The sequence below is a fragment of the Lotus japonicus genome, chromosome 1 (assembly GCF_012489685.1).
Source record: "Lotus japonicus ecotype B-129 chromosome 1, LjGifu_v1.2".
Lineage (NCBI taxonomy): Eukaryota > Viridiplantae > Streptophyta > Magnoliopsida > Fabales > Fabaceae > Lotus > Lotus japonicus.
The window spans coordinates 88486355-88503284 of NC_080041.1; the positions used below are offsets into that span (position 1 = coordinate 88486355).

The 16930-nt window shown below is 40.2% G+C and overlaps 4 protein-coding genes across 8 annotated transcripts; 2 read left to right on the forward strand and 2 right to left on the reverse strand.

Moving 5' to 3' along the window:
* Positions 1-137: 137 nt before the first annotated feature.
* On the reverse strand, positions 138-1881 carry LOC130727518 (pentatricopeptide repeat-containing protein At2g20540). Its single transcript, XM_057578669.1, has one exon. The coding sequence runs from the start codon at positions 1879-1881 to the stop codon at positions 241-243; it is 1641 nt and encodes a 546-aa protein (XP_057434652.1). The 3' UTR covers positions 138-240.
* A 2-nt stretch (positions 1882-1883) lies between these two features.
* LOC130727517 (putative pentatricopeptide repeat-containing protein At3g15130) lies at positions 1884-3726 on the forward strand. The gene has a single exon (XM_057578668.1). It carries the CDS (start codon positions 1884-1886, stop codon positions 3534-3536), a length of 1653 nt encoding a protein of 550 aa, XP_057434651.1. The 3' UTR covers positions 3537-3726.
* A 283-nt stretch (positions 3727-4009) lies between these two features.
* On the reverse strand, positions 4010-8017 carry LOC130727519 (serine/threonine-protein kinase AFC3). 5 transcript variants are annotated; one of them, XM_057578672.1, is made up of 12 exons: positions 7749-8017; positions 7538-7664; positions 7112-7138; positions 6874-7027; positions 6722-6770; positions 6188-6302; positions 5925-6016; positions 5705-5852; positions 4997-5061; positions 4812-4909; positions 4520-4625; positions 4010-4410 (listed from the first exon to the last, which is right to left on the reverse strand). In XM_057578672.1, the coding sequence occupies exons 1-12, from the start codon at positions 7830-7832 to the stop codon at positions 4273-4275; spliced, it is 1203 nt and encodes a 400-aa protein (XP_057434655.1). In that variant the 5' UTR covers positions 7833-8017; the 3' UTR covers positions 4010-4272. The 5 variants fall into 5 exon arrangements, with proteins under 5 accessions (XP_057434655.1, XP_057434654.1, XP_057434653.1 ...); XM_057578671.1 differs by having other exon boundaries at positions 5925-6302; positions 7538-7658; XM_057578670.1 differs by having other exon boundaries at positions 5925-6302.
* A 4842-nt stretch (positions 8018-12859) lies between these two features.
* Positions 12860-16930, forward strand: LOC130710690 (uncharacterized). The gene has a single exon (XM_057560044.1). The coding sequence runs from the start codon at positions 12860-12862 to the stop codon at positions 16928-16930; it is 4071 nt and encodes a 1356-aa protein (XP_057416027.1).

Genomic DNA, 16930 nt, shown 5'->3' on the forward strand with positions numbered 1-16930 from the left:
CTAATTTTCATGTTGAGCTGAACCTATGAGATATTGAAAACTATCATGGAGAGTCTAGTTCGTGATTCAAACAGTAAGATTTGTCACTATTAACAGCTCTTGTTCCTAAATATTTGCCACCAGTATTGATTTGTCCATTCTGCAAAGTGAACTCCTTTTGAAATTCTATGGCTAAGACAATTAAGATTTTGTTATAAAAACTCACTACACTGAAGGTTTGAAAAAATAATTGAAACTCAACTACATAATGTTACTATGAACTTGATCTTCATCTTCTTCCACAAATTCCATGAACTCGTCCATTCTAGTTCGGTGTAAAGCGAGCCCTTCTAGGACACAAAAGACATCTTGTGAGAAGGGCTTTGAATTGTCTCCTGATACAAACTCTTGAACCACATTGTTAACCTCAATTGAACTAGACCCCGGGGTTTTCTTTATCCTCTTGTTTCTTATGAGTTTCCTGATCTCTGATACACCTTCCCACTCGCCAAGTTCTGCATATATGTTAGCCAGCAGAACATAGTTCCCTGATTCCTCTGGCTCAAGCTCTGCAAGTTGTTCCATTGCAATATTGGCAATCTCAAGATTGCGATGAATCCTGCAAGAGCTTAACAAAGAGTTCCATATCCTTGAATCCGGTTTTATCGGCATATTCAATATGGTATCTAGAGCCCGATCCAGATGTCCCGAACGTCCTAGAAGATCAACTAGGCAACCATAGTGCTCAATTTCAGGCTCCATGTGATAATCCATCCTCATAACAGCAAAATATTTCAGCCCCTCATCCCACAAGCCAGCATGAACGCAAGCCGACAAAACACTAAGGAAAGTTATCTCATTCGGACCCACTTTTGCTTTCTGCATGTCTTGAAAGAGTTCAATTGCCGCATGACCTTTTCCATGATTAGCTAGCCCTCCGATCATGGTACTCCAAGAAATAACATTCTTCTCCGCCATCTGATCAAATACGCGCCAAGCTTCATCAATGCAACCACACTTGGCATACATTTCAATCAGGGCATTACACAGCTCATTCTGCTTCAAAAACCCTTTTTTATCCGAATACATGTGAATCCATTTCCCAACCTCAAGTGCTCCAAGCTGAGCACATGCAGGCAGAACAGCTATAATACTAATCTTATCAGGTTCAATCCCCACCATTTGCATCCTGCGGAAAATGTCCAATGCATCACCATAACAACCTGTTCTGGTATACCCAGTAATCATAGTAGTCCACGACACGATTGTCCTACTCGGCATTTCATCAAACAGCACCCTTGCACTCTTCATCTGCCCCAACCTCACATGCCCAGATATAAGACTATTCCATGAAATTGCATCTCTCTCAGTCATTTCCTCAAACACTTGGTACGCATTGTTCAAATCACCAAACTTCGTATACATATCAATAAGCGCATTCTCTGTTATGGAATGTGAATTCGGTCCAAACTTGCAAACGTGCCCATGAATTTGCTGACCAAGACGATGGTACAGAAGCCCCGCACATGACTTTATCACGAACGGGAACGTGAATCTGTCTGGCATTGCTGATCTCGTTGGCTCTCTCAGCATTTGGATGAAGAGAGTGATTGCTTGAGAATGGTGGTGATTGTGTGTATACGTTTTGATCATCACGTTGTAGGAGAACACGTTTGGTTCAACTAGCTGCTGGAAGAGCAACGTAGCGTAACCCACTTGGCCAATGTTGTCGCACAAATCCACCATTCTCGTGGCCACGAAGTTGCTCTGTGAAAGCGAAAGTTTCACGATGTGGGCATGAATCTTCTTCAGTTGGGTTATTTTCACGCAGTTTCTCAAGGCGGCGACGAAACGGTTTTCGAGTTCTCTGACGAAGAGTTGCGTGGTGGTTCTGGTTGCCATTGATGAATGAGCGTCGGTTATTCGCTGATGTTCTGAGGAAGTGTTCGAAGCATCGGTTGCTTGATCAGGGAAAGCGAGTACATGGGGTTGTGGAGAAACTTGGGTTTGGGGATGATTTGGTTTTAAGCAATGATTTGATAGATATGTATGCAAAGTGTGGTAATGTGGGCTTTGCTTTTAAGGTGTTTGATAGAATGCCGCAAAGAAATGTTGTGTCTTGGACAGCTCTCATGTGTGGTTATCTGCAGAATGGTGATGCCAGAACTTCCTTGCTCTTGTTCTCTAAAATGGGCTGTTCGCCGGTTAAGCCGAATGAGTTCACGCTTTCGACGAGTCTAAAAGCGTCGGGCATTTTGGGAGTCCTTGAGAATGGAATGCAGATTCATGGGGTTTGTGCAAAATCTAATTTTGATTCGGTACCTGTTGTGGGGAATTCTTTGATTGACATGTACTCCAAGTGTGGTAAGGTTAATGAAGCAGCCAGGGTATTTAACACTATGCCAGTGAGAAATCTTGTGAGCTGGAATGCAATGATTGCTGGATACACTCATGAGACGAATGGTAAAGAGGCTTTGAATCTTTTTCAAAAAATGCAAGAGGAGGGGGAAGTTCCTGATGAGTATACATATTCAAGCATGTTGAAGGCGTGTAGTTGTCTTGGTGCAGTGGGAGGAGGAAAGCAAATTCATGCTGCGTTAATTAGACAGGGGTTTCCTTACTTTGCTCAATCAGCTGTTGCAGGTGCCCTGGTTGATCTATATGTCAAATGTAAGCGCATAGCTGAAGCTAGGAGCGTGTTCGATCGGATTGAACAGAAGAATGTCATGTCTTGGAGCACACTAATTACTGGTTATGCACAAGATAATTTGCCAGAAGCTATGGAATTGTTTCAGCAGTTGAGAGAGAGCAAACATAAAGTGGATGGTTTTGTACTCTCGAGTCTCGTAGGTGCATTTGCTGATTTGGCCCTTGTAGAACAGGGGAAGCAATTGCATGCTTATACCATCAAAGTCCCTTATGGCTTGGAAATATCAGTGGCTAATTCAGTGTTGGATATGTACATGAAATGTGGTTTGACAGATCATGCTGAAGCGTTTTTCAGAGAGATGCCGGCAAAGAATGTGGTTTCTTGGACAGTTATGATCACTGGTTATGGAAAACATGGTATTGGGACTAAAGCTGTAGAAATTTTCAATGAAATGCAGGTGTGTGGATTTGAACCTGATAGTGTAACTTACTTAGCTGTGCTCTCAGCTTGCAGCCATTCTGGACTCATCAAAGAAGGTAAACAACACTTCTCAAGATTATGTAGTAATCCTAAGATCAAACCACAAGTAGAGCATTACGCTTGCATGGTTGATCTTCTAGGACGAGGTGGACGCTTAAAGGAAGCAAAGGATCTCATTGAGAACATGACCATGAAGCCAAATGTTGGCATATGGCAGACATTGCTTAGTGTTTGCAGAATGCATGGAGATGTGGAGATGGGGAAACAAGTGGGAGAGATACTCATGAGACTAGATGCTAATAATCCAATCAACTATGTCATGTTGTCAAATATCTATGCTGATGCAGGATACTGGAAAGAGAGTGAGAAAATAAGAGATGCTGGGAAGAGAAAGGGATTGAAGAAAGAGGCAGGTCGTAGTTGGTAGAGATAGACAAGGAAACCCACATTTTCAACAATTTGAAGTTTGTATTTGTGGTGAGACATACAAATAGATTTCATAGATTTGAGAACAGCTTGTGTCAATGTGAAGATTGCATTCTACTTCCTGTGATTTCTCAACTGGGCCATCAGAATACACCATATTTTTTATGAAATAATTAACCATGTTTAGTTCACTGCAGTTCTTATATCCCTCTCTGATAATCTAATGTCAAATTTCATGTTTCAAATCTCATCTCAGTTAAATTTCACATAACCTTTTCACATCTCTCTTAGTATGCATTAGCTAAATCTAACTCTTTAACAATTTTTTTGGGGGGAAAAGACATCTCATCTCAGTTAAATTTCACATAACCTTTTCACATCTCTCTTAGTATGCATTAGCTAAATCTAACTCTTTAACAATTTTTTTTGGGGGAAAAGACGCTTCAAGTCATGAAAATCATTAAATCTCAAACATCAAAAAAACCATTTCCTGTCCATTCTATAATGCAAGCCAAATGCGGTTGGCTAGAAAAACATAAGACGAAGTTCAATTCTTGAGTTCCAAAATGATCAATAAAATGAGAACATAAGGAATGATCAAATATATTATCAACGCGACTTGACCTCTGCTATGAATCAATAATAATACATGATACATCAAACATTATCTTGCAGCCTGAGCAACTGGCAAACTTCGAAATGGAAGTAAATCAAAAACAAAAGAGGCATTTGGCTTCTTAAGTTGGATCCCTAAAGAAGGGATGATCAAGGGCTTGGCGAGCAGTTAGACGTTCTGTGGGATCATATGTTAATAAGCCATGCAACAAGTCAGTTAACAAAAACCTGGACGAATCTACATGACGTGATACAATATCCTGCATGAAGAACAATTGGTCACTATAATTTAAAAACCCCAAAGAAAACATTGATTGATTGAAGATTCTACCCAGCAACTCCTGATTGATAAGAGGGAACTCAACAAACCTTAAGATGGCCAAGCCTCTTCACAGCATTTATGCTCTCCCTTGAAACAGCTCCTTCAGGCCATTTTAGTCGGGATCCACGCTTGAAATACTTTTCTGCACCCCTACTACATAATGTCAAGCAAGTGGAAAATATGTCACTACATAAATATCGTATGCTCAATTAAAATTAGTCAGCTCTTGGCTATTCCCAGTAGATGATTCATAACTAGGAAGACTCACTATAGATCTCAAACCAATTTTGTGTATTGGAAAGACAAATTTAGAGAGCATTCAATAAATCTATTACTTACTTAGATCTTCGAACCATGTGCTCTGGTAGAGGTCCCAGGACTCTCTCCATCATTGCCAGATGCTCTAAGTTTTCATGAGTCTGGAACAACGCTTCACCCTGCAAAAGTTCCACATTTAAAACATTAAGGCTAGCTGTTCCAGATTCTGACCATGCCTAATGTATCTTGTTAGCTGGAGGACCAACCGTGCATAGTTCAATGAGGATACATCCAATACTCCACAAATCACATGGGTATGACCACCCTAGACCTGCAATTATCATTTCAGATACAGGTGAGAGCATTGCATTAACTATTACAATCCTAATAATTTCATTTAGTCAAGACTAAGTGCATGTTTGTATACATGGTACAAAACCACGGTGAGCCAAAATCATGGTGGATAGAAGCAACTTCCCTTATCTTTTACTTCTGTCCACCATGATTTTTTTTTTCACCGTGCATCCAAACATGCACTAAATCCACATAATGCAGTCTCCCAAATGGCACCATTACATGTCATAGATTTGGCACCTCTGGTTTGTTTTTGGCCTCTTAACATTAACATGAGAAAACAAACAAAAGATCACCAAAGAAAGTGTACAGGAAGATTACTAGCAAGGCATGCATTATAAGGGGGGAATACAATCTGAATAAGAAAAATGGCAATTACTACCCTACAAAGGGCTCAGAAGTCACAACAACCAATATCTTGAACATAAAATCCAGGATCATACAAAGTCAAAAGAAGATGGTAAATAATCCTGGAAGATTTAACAAGAGATGTGATGTAAGGTATTGACGAAATTTTTAATGGGTCACAGGGTTTCAGAGTTCCACATTTACACTCAACAGAGCAATAGACAAACAAGTAAAGCAACACATTCTCACCAACAAAAACAATATCTAGTTACCTAAAATAATCTCCGGGGCTCTGTAATGCCTTGTAGAAACAATGGAGCTATGGTTCTGATTATCACATGCAGTACTACCAAAATCAATCAGCTTAATAGCACTAGATTTGGGCAAGCACCTGAATTGTGTTTCATCTGAGGAAAGCCTCTGTACCAATCAAATCATTTTACTTAAATACATCATTAGAGTCTATGTCATTACTTCAAAAATGCTAGCTACCTTGCGACTAGGGAGCTTTACATATTCAGAAGAAACAAGAAGTATATTTTCTGGCTTCAGGTCTGTGTGGATTAGGTGTAGTTCATGCATATCTGAATATGACAAAGCACAAGAAACAAGTTTAAGTAAGCAGACAAAACGAAGAAATACTGCGTTCCTGGACAAAGCAAGACAGCCAAGGAAAATGATGTGGTTGATTGTACACAAGAGATATAAGAATAAAACATGAGAAGTAAACTGAAGGTCTAGAATTATCCACAGACATGCTACAGATTCCAAAAGCTGTCGTCCAAATTCACGAACAAGATCCACAGGGAATGGGCAGTATTTATTTCTCCTTAGAAAATCAAATAAGCTTGGTCCAAGCTTCTCAAAGACCTGATAACACCATTAAAATGCATTGAAGGAATATATCTGCTTAGTTCCCAATTCTATGAATAAAGCCCCCATGGAGATGTGTGTGTGTGTAATTCACTATGGCTGAACTAAACAACTCAATTCACTTGCAAAATAAATGGTGATCAATCACCTATCCTTTCTGAAAAGAAAGGAGAACAAAAGAACATGAAAGACATACACAAACCATCAGGAAAATAATTACCAAATTCATTCAAGATTCCAATCATCCCATCCATTTTCACAACAACTAAAAAATAACCTGTAACCCTTCCCACCCCCAGAAAAAAGGAAGACAGCACACTTTCAATTCGGCAACAATTTTTATCAAAACAAACTTCTTGAACACAGTAAATCAAGGAAGATATATTGACGAAAGAAATATTATATAGACTACTTACAATGCATATGTGATTTCGGTAATCAAACCAATTTATGATCTGCACACAGCTGCAAATAACAATTGTGATGGAGTAAATATTAGTCATCCCATGCAATAAACGATAACCAAATTCTAGCAGCAATTTTACTATACAGTATACACAATCCGTACCGTGAGCTTGCTCCATCCTTCTTTGTTAGACGTTCAAGCACATCAATCTCAAGCATTGCCGCATCGCGATATTTCCGTATGCTCCTAATTACCTTGATAGCTACATACTCTCGTGTTTGACGGTCCCAACATTCCAAAACCCGACCAAATGTGCCTACAGCACTAGCAACATGTGGAATGACAGAAGCACACTCACAAAAAAATTAAACTTGTATTCAGATAGCACTTGACCCCTAACCTTCACCCATCTTGCTGAGAATTTTATCTGTTAAAAACAAAACAAAACGAAAAACCACTCCAATGAGAAAACATAAAAATCACTATCTGAATGAGTGGTATCAGGAATCAGGATAATAGCACACATTAAGCACCATGGCATTAAAATAAAAAATAAAAAAACCTATGAAATTAGGATGATTCACATCATGTGTTACCAAATGCTGAAATATAAGAACTAATTAAAAACTGAACAAGGGTACAAACAATTAAAAGAAATGAACTTATTAGGTAAATGAAACACCCAGAACAAAAAACAGAGCAATTCACAAGGCTACAATTAAAATTTGACAAAACAAAGCAATGGGTATCGCATCTAAATTGGTTGATTTTTGAAACGAATTGAAAGAAAACAACAAATAAGCAAAGAAATTGGGAGAGAAGTTACATCTAGGAGTGAGATTTTCGCCGAGATGATACACATAATGGCCATCGCGGTCATCATCCCTTCGTGGAGGCGAGGCATGCTTCTTATCGATTCGTTCGTCACCATCTAACACCAAAGCCCTCTGCGACTAAGATTAACAAAGCAAAGCAATTTCAGATTATTGAGAATTGAAAATTGAAAACCCTAACGAGAATTGAGAAATTGAAGAAACCTCTGGAGGGGGAACATCCCAGGTGAGACGAGGTCGTTTACGAATTCGTTCCCGCTCCATGTGATTGGCTTCAACAGGTACCATGCAGTTACTGGCTATGCATCTGCGAGGGAAAGCTTAAAAGAAGGTTAATTGGGTTGGATTGAACCTCTGAAATGGAAGCTGGGGAAGGTTGAAGAACGCGATTGCAGAGAGAGAGAGAGAGAGAGAGAGAGAGGAGGTAAGAACGCGAAACGAAAATTGCGTTAGGGTTCTGTTTGTTTCGTTATAATTCTCAAATCTTATTTTATACTCTCTATTTTTCTACTTACGTATTTTCCTGTAAAGTCGGTCATCATGACAATCCTTATTTTTTTTTTACATCAGAATATCAGATGAAATGGAATAAAAATCTTACTTTATTGTTTTTTTTTTAAATCTACTACTTCTTATTCGTGAGTTGGGTTTTTACTATTCCTATAAGGCCTCCAATCACGGCTCGCCATGTGTCCGCTTCTTTAACCCTTTTTTTATTTTTTTAGTTGGAGCCTGGCAAACGACGTCGTTCTACACTCTTCATTGTTCCTCCCCTACCATGACGAACTCATTTCTCTCTGACACTGCACGCTTTGCAGGCCACCTCCATCCTCTCCGGATTCCATGGGGAAGCACTGCCCTTGTTTCTCTTTCGCCTCCATTCGTGTAGAACTTTCCTCCCTTTTCCTTGAGTTCTCTCTTCTACGACTGTACCAACGTCACGCGTTCCAGCCGAGATCAACGTCATCCTGACCAGAAGATCTGCTTTCCACGATCTGCAGCTTCTTCTCATGACTTCTCCGATGCTGGCTTTCACGTCAACCCTTCAACCATTGTGTGGGTAAGCTTCGTAACAGCTCGAACTTACTGTAGCTTAGCACATCTCTCACGTTTCTTCCTAAATTCATCCTTTATTTGAATTTTTTATCAGATATTTTTTATTAAATTGGGGGATTTGGTACTTGCTTTGCAACCATTACCCATGGCTAGGTTGGGTTCATCAGTTATTCATGCATCTGTCATTTCCATTCTGATATGCATCTGTCATTTCCACTTTGATTTGAAGTTTGGATTAGGTTTTTAGGTCTAGGGTTATAGGTGGATTGCACAACCTCTTCTCCTTTGAATTTTTTATCAGATCCATTTTCCTATAAATTCTCACACAACCCTCACTTCAACACCATTTACACAACCTTTGCTGCACCACAATTCACTCCACTATAGTTCTCACAATTCTCATTCGAACCTCTCAAAATCCAAATATGCAGGAATATTAAATATCATCTTTTTTATCTATGTTCATCCAATGAGTCTATACTGTTTTTGTTATTCTGTAGGGGTGAGTAGATTGAAGCAAATGTGCGACAATCAATGATACCAAATTTAAGGCTAAGCTTCGTCAAGGGAAGGTCTACAAAATCACCTATTTTGCTGTTGTGACAACACTGGCAACTTCAGAGCTTCTTCACATGAGAGTGGTATTAATAAGCTCATGGAGATTGAAGTAACAGCTGATGACAGAGGAAAAGAGTCTGAGATAGAGGTGGATAATTTGCCTATAAATAATGTTTCTGAATTTGGATGATGAGTTTGGGGCTTAAGACATTGTTTATAAGCAACTAAGGTTATCCATGTTGAAGATTGTGTTAGAGACATCATCTCTTAACTGTATTTTGTATTAATCTATTATTATGTCTATGTATGAATTGGTATATGTCACGCTGCTCCTAACACTATCTATATATTAGATGGCTTTCATGCTCCTTCATCATCATCTTTTGTGATTCATTAATTTTTCATCTCTGAATTTATGTGATAGAAATGAGCTCATGTTGTTATAAGTTGTAACTTATGTTCTTCTTGCTGCTCTAAATAGCTGGATTTGGAAATCTGCTCTCAAATGTTGGGGTGTGATATGCATGCTTAGTGTTTAAGAGGAGTGGGCTTCACTGTCTATTCTTCTTTTGCATTGTTTCTAGTTTTTCACTGCATTTGATCTTTTATAGGCTACTTAGTTAAGTGATTTTCTCCTTCATTTTCCCTTTTTATTGTTCTTCTAAGCTATTTTTTTATACTGTTAAATATGTTGTGTTTTTATTGTAACTAAACTATTGTATTATATCCTTATATGTTCATTTATCTTAGATGATGTTGTTTGATTCTGTAGGGAACTAGAATTCATGTTTCAGTTTGGAAATCACTGGCCAGGAAATTCATACGAGTTCTAAGGGACTCCATTTACATTCTATGGGCTTTGGAAACCCTGCGCCTCCTGTAGTAGCTTCCTGGAACATGTAAGAGTTCTTTAATTCCCCTATTTTCTATCTTCTCAAACTTCTGGTAGTACATATTAGTATATATATGAAACTATTGGTGTGTTATTGCTTCTCATCATGATATTGTGAATACAATTAGGAATTAGAGTTCAGAAATATAGCTTCAAACAATTGTAAATTCTCAAACTGCATAGATTCAATGATCTATTGCTACATCAATGTAAGGTTGCATAATTTTGACACTTACCAAAAATCATGTTTCTATGGGGGGCACCTGATGTGGTTAATTTTTCCAGTTTATTTGGTTTTTTATTAGTATATTATATGGTTTCACTTAATTTCTTTATGCAGCTGAAAACTTCAACAAGTGTTGTGATAGTTTCCTAAGAATTTGTAGGCCTAAACCTCAATTGGTTTTCAAATTTGGACTGTTTGAAATTTGAAATAACTAATTGTTAATTTATTTTTGCTCTTGAAGTTATGTTGCTTAATGGCTGCAGGTATCAGAGTGGATGAATAAAAATGGTGTGTGCATATTTTCTCCTACTGAACATGCGGTGCACTTGGACCTCATTGTCAAGGTTCATGGGTTTTCTTCTGCAGAAAGCTATTTTAACAGCTTGAAGGAACAAGACAAACTGAAAAGGCATATGGTGCTCTCTTGAATTGCTATGTGCGACAGCGCCTAATTGATAAGTCCATCTCCCATTTTCAAAAAATGAAGGAGCTGATCCACATGTGCTTTTGAACGAGACAGTTAATTGGGTGGAGAAAATAATGTTGTTTCTGCTATCCTGTTTGGGGAAATGGACAGATGTAGATAGTGGATGTATAATAGGATCAAAAGAGAGAAAAGACAGAGGGGATGAGGGTGTATTGAATTGATCTTTAGCCATGAAGATGTCATTTATGTTTAATGTTTTGCTCTTTTATTTTCCTATTTTCTGCAATTGTTGCTTCTGGGCTTTGAGTTAGCTATGTAGCTTGGTTGCTTTTTCTGCTTTTCCAATTTGTATTTGGGTTTAACACTCAAGAAAGCAGAAGTTTAGTACCTTGAAGTATTGCAACTTACTAATATATTCTTCTAGACTGACTAATTTGCATTATGGTGCAAATGCAAACATTCAAGCTTATGTCTTTAAATGATTTTTTTTATATGCTTATGTCTTTAAATGATAAGTTTGTTTGTTGCCACCTTGCTGTTTTTCATTATTGTTCTTTCATCACAGTACTAGGAGGCTAATTTATATCTTAATCCACAATATTTCTAATCTAAGTTCAGTTGTTTTTAGTTTTATTTCAGTTGAAGTTCTAATTTAATTTTTTCGGTGCTTTTGTGATTCTACTGTTTTTTTAGGCTAAGTAATTCTATTGCCCTCTATTATCCTTTGCATTTCATGTGAGAAAATTAAGGAGCCTTTGTGGGATTGTGAAATATTCATTTTTGCTATGTTATCCTTTGCATTTTAGTGTTTCTTTGACAGTGTGCTAGACTGCTCACAAGGTATCTCAAAAACTTATTTTGAGGTACTTGGGTACTGTTCTTTCATCTCAACAACTTATTTTGAGGTACTTAGGCATGGTTTTTCAATTTCTCAAAACTTAACAGCCCAAGAAAATGGATTCATCTTTGGATGTTTTGGTAATTCATACTAGGCTCAAATAACATGCTTCTTTAGAAATTTATTGTTTGAGCGAATTGTTGAACATATTTCCCATGCATCGCCCAAACTATATTCTTCTGGAAAAGCATGCCAAAATTATCACATAATTAGTATGAGCGAATTATTGAACATATTTCCCGTGCATTGCACGGGTAACGGGCTATATCCTAGTGTACTTTATTGTTGGGATATTTCATGATAGAACAGAAGAAATTTATTGTATGAAAAGTGAATAGCAAAACGTCTTGTAAACCTAAATGGTTATTAGGCTTAACAGAGTTTGAGGCGACCTAAAGGGTCAATAGCTAAATAAAAATTATGTTGGTGAGCCGAGATGACTAGAAGCGAGTCGATATGACTAGAAGTGACTCATCACCCTGTTTAACCGTCAGTCGAGTGAACTTAAATTGACATGTTTATAGTAAGGTTACAACAGATGGGCAACCATCATCTCAAGTGTCATATATAAAGACTTCATCAAAGTTGAGTGTCTAGAGTATGACTCTTACCACACATGTACATATAGGTTTGATCGTTCATTTGCATAAACATTACTCATTTTGCAAATCCATTGTTCTTTTATGACTTTAAGGTTCTATCTATGGCTTAATTCCAGTTTGAGCTCCTGATGTTTCACAAATGTGCGGTATGCATCCCCTGTGTTTAAAATGTGCGGTCAAGCTCCTTGCGATTCAGACCCTTCCGCCTGTTGAACAAACGGAGCTGCCACCACGTCATTCATTAAATGACGTTTCCACTTAAGCATTAATTTTTTTCCTTTAATTTTTTTCCATTCATCTACACAAGGTGGTTAAGGTTGTGGCTCCTGGAGTTTTTCAATTTCAAACTCCAAGTGGCCCCACAAGCCAAGCATTAAAGCTTAATAAGAAACGTAGAATCAGAGGAGAAGATTGGGAGCGTGGGGGCCACGATTTAAGGGAGGAAATAAATCAGAGACCAAGTGCACTTATGGACCCACAGGAAATTCATGGAGATGCCATGGCCATTTTAGGAGATTCCAATAGGGACCAATTCCTATTGGAAGGTGGTGAGTCGAAAGACGAGCTGGAGACCAATGCCATTATTATTAATGATTAGAGGGACCATCGCTGCGGGGCCCCAGGGGATATTCCCCAACCTTTCAATCAATTTTTTAATGATTGGTTTTGAGGATTTTAAGATTGTTTCCTGGAATGTGAGAGGTGCTCTCCATGAGCATGGGAAGCTTGCTATGAGAGATATTGTCCATAGTAAAAAACCGGACGTGGTTATTCTATTGGAGACCAAATGCCAATTTCGAAGGGCGAACAGATTCTGGACCTCCCTTGGTTTTGTTCCTATTTTCATTGAGGAAGCCAGAGGCTTCAGTGGTGGGATATGGGTGCTGGCAAACAGGGGCTCCAATGTGAACTTTCGTGTAATAGATAATCAGCCTCAAGTTGTCACCTTTGAGATTTGGAAAGCAAATTTTTCTTGGATGTGCAGTGCAGTATATGCTTCCCCTATTCCGAACCAGAGAGAGAACTTGTGGGAGCAGATTCTCCATCTGCGTGGCATGGTCCAGGTACCTTGGCTCCTTATGGGGGACTTCAATGAAATCCTTTTACCTTCTGAAGTCAGAGGAGGTGAATTTTTGCCTAGCAGAGCAGACCTTTTTGCTTCAATCATGGATAGATGTAATCTTGTTGATCTGGGCTCTGTTGGGCGGAAGTACACGTGGTTCAGAAAGACTAACAACAGGCTGGTTTTGTCTAAACGGCTAGATCGAGGATTGGGCGATGTAGATTGGCGAGTGGCGTTCCCTGATGCGTTTGTAGAGATTCTAAACAGGGTTCACTCTGATCATAGTCCTCTCCTTCTTCATTGTGGCCTCACCTTGGCCTCTACTCAAGACCGTCCTTTCCGTTTTCTTGCTGCATGGGCCGAACACTCTCAGTTTGAAGCCTTAGTTGAGAATTCTTGGAGAGCGGGGGAAGAGAGTATTCCCCAAAAACTTGGCAGGGTACAGAGAGCATCTCAGGAGTTTAACAAAGATGTCTTTGGCAATATCTTCAGAAAGAAGAGGCGTGTGGAAGCTCGCCTTCGAGGGGTCCAACGAGAGCTTGATTTAAGAGTCACCTCAGATATGGTTCTCTTTGAAGCGGAGTTGCAGCGGGACTATAGAAGTATCTTGAGACAAGAAGAGCTTTTGTGGTACCAGAAAGCAAGAGAAAATAGGGTGAAGTTGGGTGACCGGAACACAGCGTACTTCCACACCCAAACTGTTATAAGAAGGAAAAAGAATTATATTCACCACCTTAAGTTGCAGAATGGTGAATGGTGTTCTGACGGGGAGGTGCTAAAGCAAGAGGTGCAATACTTCTTCACTAATCTTTTTGCGGCCCCTCCCCCTACAACGGCTTCGGCTCTTAGCCACAGTCGGTTCCCTAGACTGACTTCGGCAGCGCAAGACATGCTAGTGCAACCAGTAATCAAGGTGGAGGTTAGGGAAGCTTTAATGAGCATGAAGTCCTTCACTGCGCCGGGCCCAGACGGCTTCCAACCTTTTTTCTACAAGAAATATTGGAATCATGTTGGAGACTCGCTTTGGAGGATGGTAGAGGGAGCGTTTCAGGCAGGAGTGGTGGATGAAGAGTTGATGGAAATTCTAGTGGTCCTTATCCCGAAGGTTGATCATCCTTCTACGGTTAAAGAACTCCGTCCCATTAGTTTGTGCAATGTGACCTATAAATTGATCACCAAAGTGTTGGTTAATAGGCTTCGGCCTTTCCTCCATGATTTGATTGGCCCTACGCAAAATAGTTTCCTTCCAGGAAGAGGGACGATGGACAATGCTTTTCTTGCTCAAGAGATTATCCATCACATGGCTCACTCTCCTGCAAAGAAGGGCAAGGTGGCCTTCAAAATTGATTTGGAAAAGGCATATGATAGTGTTTCCTGGAATTTCCTGAAGGAGACCTTGGAATATTTTGACTTTCCGGAACCTACCATCCGCCTCATCATGTGCTGTGTCACCTCTTCTCATATTTCTATTCTTTGGAATGGCTCGCGCCTACCTAAGTTCAAGCCGGGGAGAGGTCTTAGACAGGGAGATCCGCTATCACCCTACCTTTTTGTGCTTTGCATGGAGCGCTTATCGGTCTCTATTCAAAGCCTGGTTGATGACGGTGTTTGGAAACCTATTCGGATATCCAAAGATGGTCCTCCAATTTCCCATCTTTTCTTTGCGGATGATGTGCTTCTATTCTGCCAAGCGTCAACAAATCAGGTGAACCTTCTGGCTTCCACCATGAAATTATTCTGTGACAGTTCTGGTCTCAAAATTAATTTGAATAAATCAAAGGCTATCACATCCAAAGGTGTAGGAGCGGAGGTGAAAGCTGAGATTTCTAGTATTGCTCCCATTCCCTTTGTCAATGACTTGGGAAAATACTTGGGCTTTCCACTTAAAGGAGGCAGAGTTCAGCGGCAGAGTTTTGATTTCCTCCTTGAAAATATTCAACGCAAGTTGGGATCATGGAAAATGAATATGCTGAACCTAGCAGGTAGAGTGTGCCTTGCAAAGTCAGTTATAGCTTCCATTCCAACCTATGCTATGCAAGTTTTTTACCTTCCTCGTAGTGTGACAAGCCGAATCAACAAGATCATGCGTTCATTCATCTGGAGAAATAATCAAGGGGGAAAAGGGTGGCACCTCGTGGGTTGGCATAATGTGGCAAGACCTAAGGATGAGGGAGGTTTGGCACTCCGTGATATGAACTATGCAAACACAGCTTTACTTGGCAAAGCAATTTGGGGTATCTTCCATAAACCCCATAAATTGTGGGTTCAAGCACTAACACATAAATATTTGCGTAAGTCTTCAATTTTACAGGTCCAATCGAAACCGTCAGATTCTCATGTGTGGAAGGGCTTACTTAAAGCGCGGGATCAATTGAAGAATGGATTCCTGTATCGTCTAGGTGATGGCACAACTTCCCTATGGTATGATGATTGGAGTGGGAGCGGAAAAATTGCCACCATGGTCCCTTACGTGGACATCCATGATGTTAGCTTATCATTGAGGGATGTTATTTCAGATGGAGCTTGGAACGTGAGCAACTTATATACTGTTATGCCAACTGAGGTGGTGGAACAACTGGAGAAAGTGAAGCCAAATCTGATTCAGGGGCGTCGAGATACTTGGATTTGGGATCCCAGCGACAAAGGGTGCTACACGGTAAGAGAGGCATATGTATGGCTTCGTCAGCAGGACCAACCAGAAACACCTCAAGGGGATTGGCGATGGCTTTGGCGTTTGAAAATTCCTGAAAAAGTTCGATTGTTTATCTGGTTGGTATTGCATAACTCCCTCCAGGTGAATCGTTACAGATTCAGATGTAATATGGCGGATTCGCCGACCTGTGGCCGGTGTTCAGCGGCGGTGGAAGACATTCTCCATTGCCTGAGAGATTGTCCGCATTCCAGAGAGATTTGGAGGATGGCGGGAGCCTTGCGATGGAGGGGATTTATGGATAGCGACTGCCAGAACTGGGTTCGAAGACTAGCGCAGGGACCAGATGGCTTGAAGTTCCTGATGTGTTGCTGGGGAATCTGGAAATGGAGAAATAATATGGTTTTTGAAACCTCGCCATGGCTGATTCAGGAAGCATGGAGGCGCATCTGCCATGAGCATGATGAAGTGGCTCGGTTCCTGGATCATAACATTGCTGCAACGACTGAAAACTGGATGTGCAACAGGTGGGCGGTGCCTCCATCTGGGAAAATAAATCTGTGCGTGGATGGTAGTTTTTGGTTGCCGGATCAGCGTATGGGTGCTGGGGGCCTTGTGCGGGATGACCAGGGACACTGGGTGCGTGGGTTTCATGCCTTCCAAACGACGGGAAATGCCCTCCTGGCTGAAGCTTGGGCCTTAAAGCTTGGCTTGCAGTTGGTTTGGGATTGGGGCTTCAGAGATGTCATATGCAATGTTGATTGTGCTGACTTATTGAAGTCTTTGGAGGATGAAGAGAGTAGGAGGTGCCTACCTATCCTGGATGACATTCATGAGCTTATTAGCAGGCAGTGGTCAGTCTCCCTGATTCGAGTCTCGCGTGATTGTAATAAGCCGGCAGATTGGTTAGCAAAGAAAGGAGCCTCTTCCCCTACGGTGCCCTTTTGTGTGCTTGATTCTCCGCCATTGGACTTAGAGATCCTCATTATGGGTGATCGTTTTGCGGCTTTGTAG

What these genes read in the sequence shown, in the direction of transcription:
- LOC130727519 (XM_057578670.1), bottom strand. Translation starts at nt 7,832, where the DNA reads ATGGTACCTGTTGAAGCCAATCACATGGAGCGGGAACGAATTCGTAAA. An exon ending in CGAAAATCTCACTCCTAGAT is followed by an intron (nt 7,139 to 7,537) that starts GTAACTTCTCTC and finishes TGTTTTTAACAG; the next exon opens with ATAAAATTCTCAGCAAGATG. An exon ending in TCTCAGCAAGATGGGTGAAG is followed by an intron (nt 7,028 to 7,111) that starts GTTAGGGGTCAA and finishes CTAGTGCTGTAG; the next exon opens with GCACATTTGGTCGGGTTTTG.
- LOC130727517 (XM_057578668.1), top strand. Translation starts at nt 1,884, where the DNA reads ATGAATGAGCGTCGGTTATTCGCTGATGTTCTGAGGAAGTGTTCGAAG.
- LOC130727518 (XM_057578669.1), bottom strand. Translation starts at nt 1,881, where the DNA reads ATGGCAACCAGAACCACCACGCAACTCTTCGTCAGAGAACTCGAAAAC.
- LOC130710690 (XM_057560044.1), top strand. Translation starts at nt 12,860, where the DNA reads ATGATTGGTTTTGAGGATTTTAAGATTGTTTCCTGGAATGTGAGAGGT.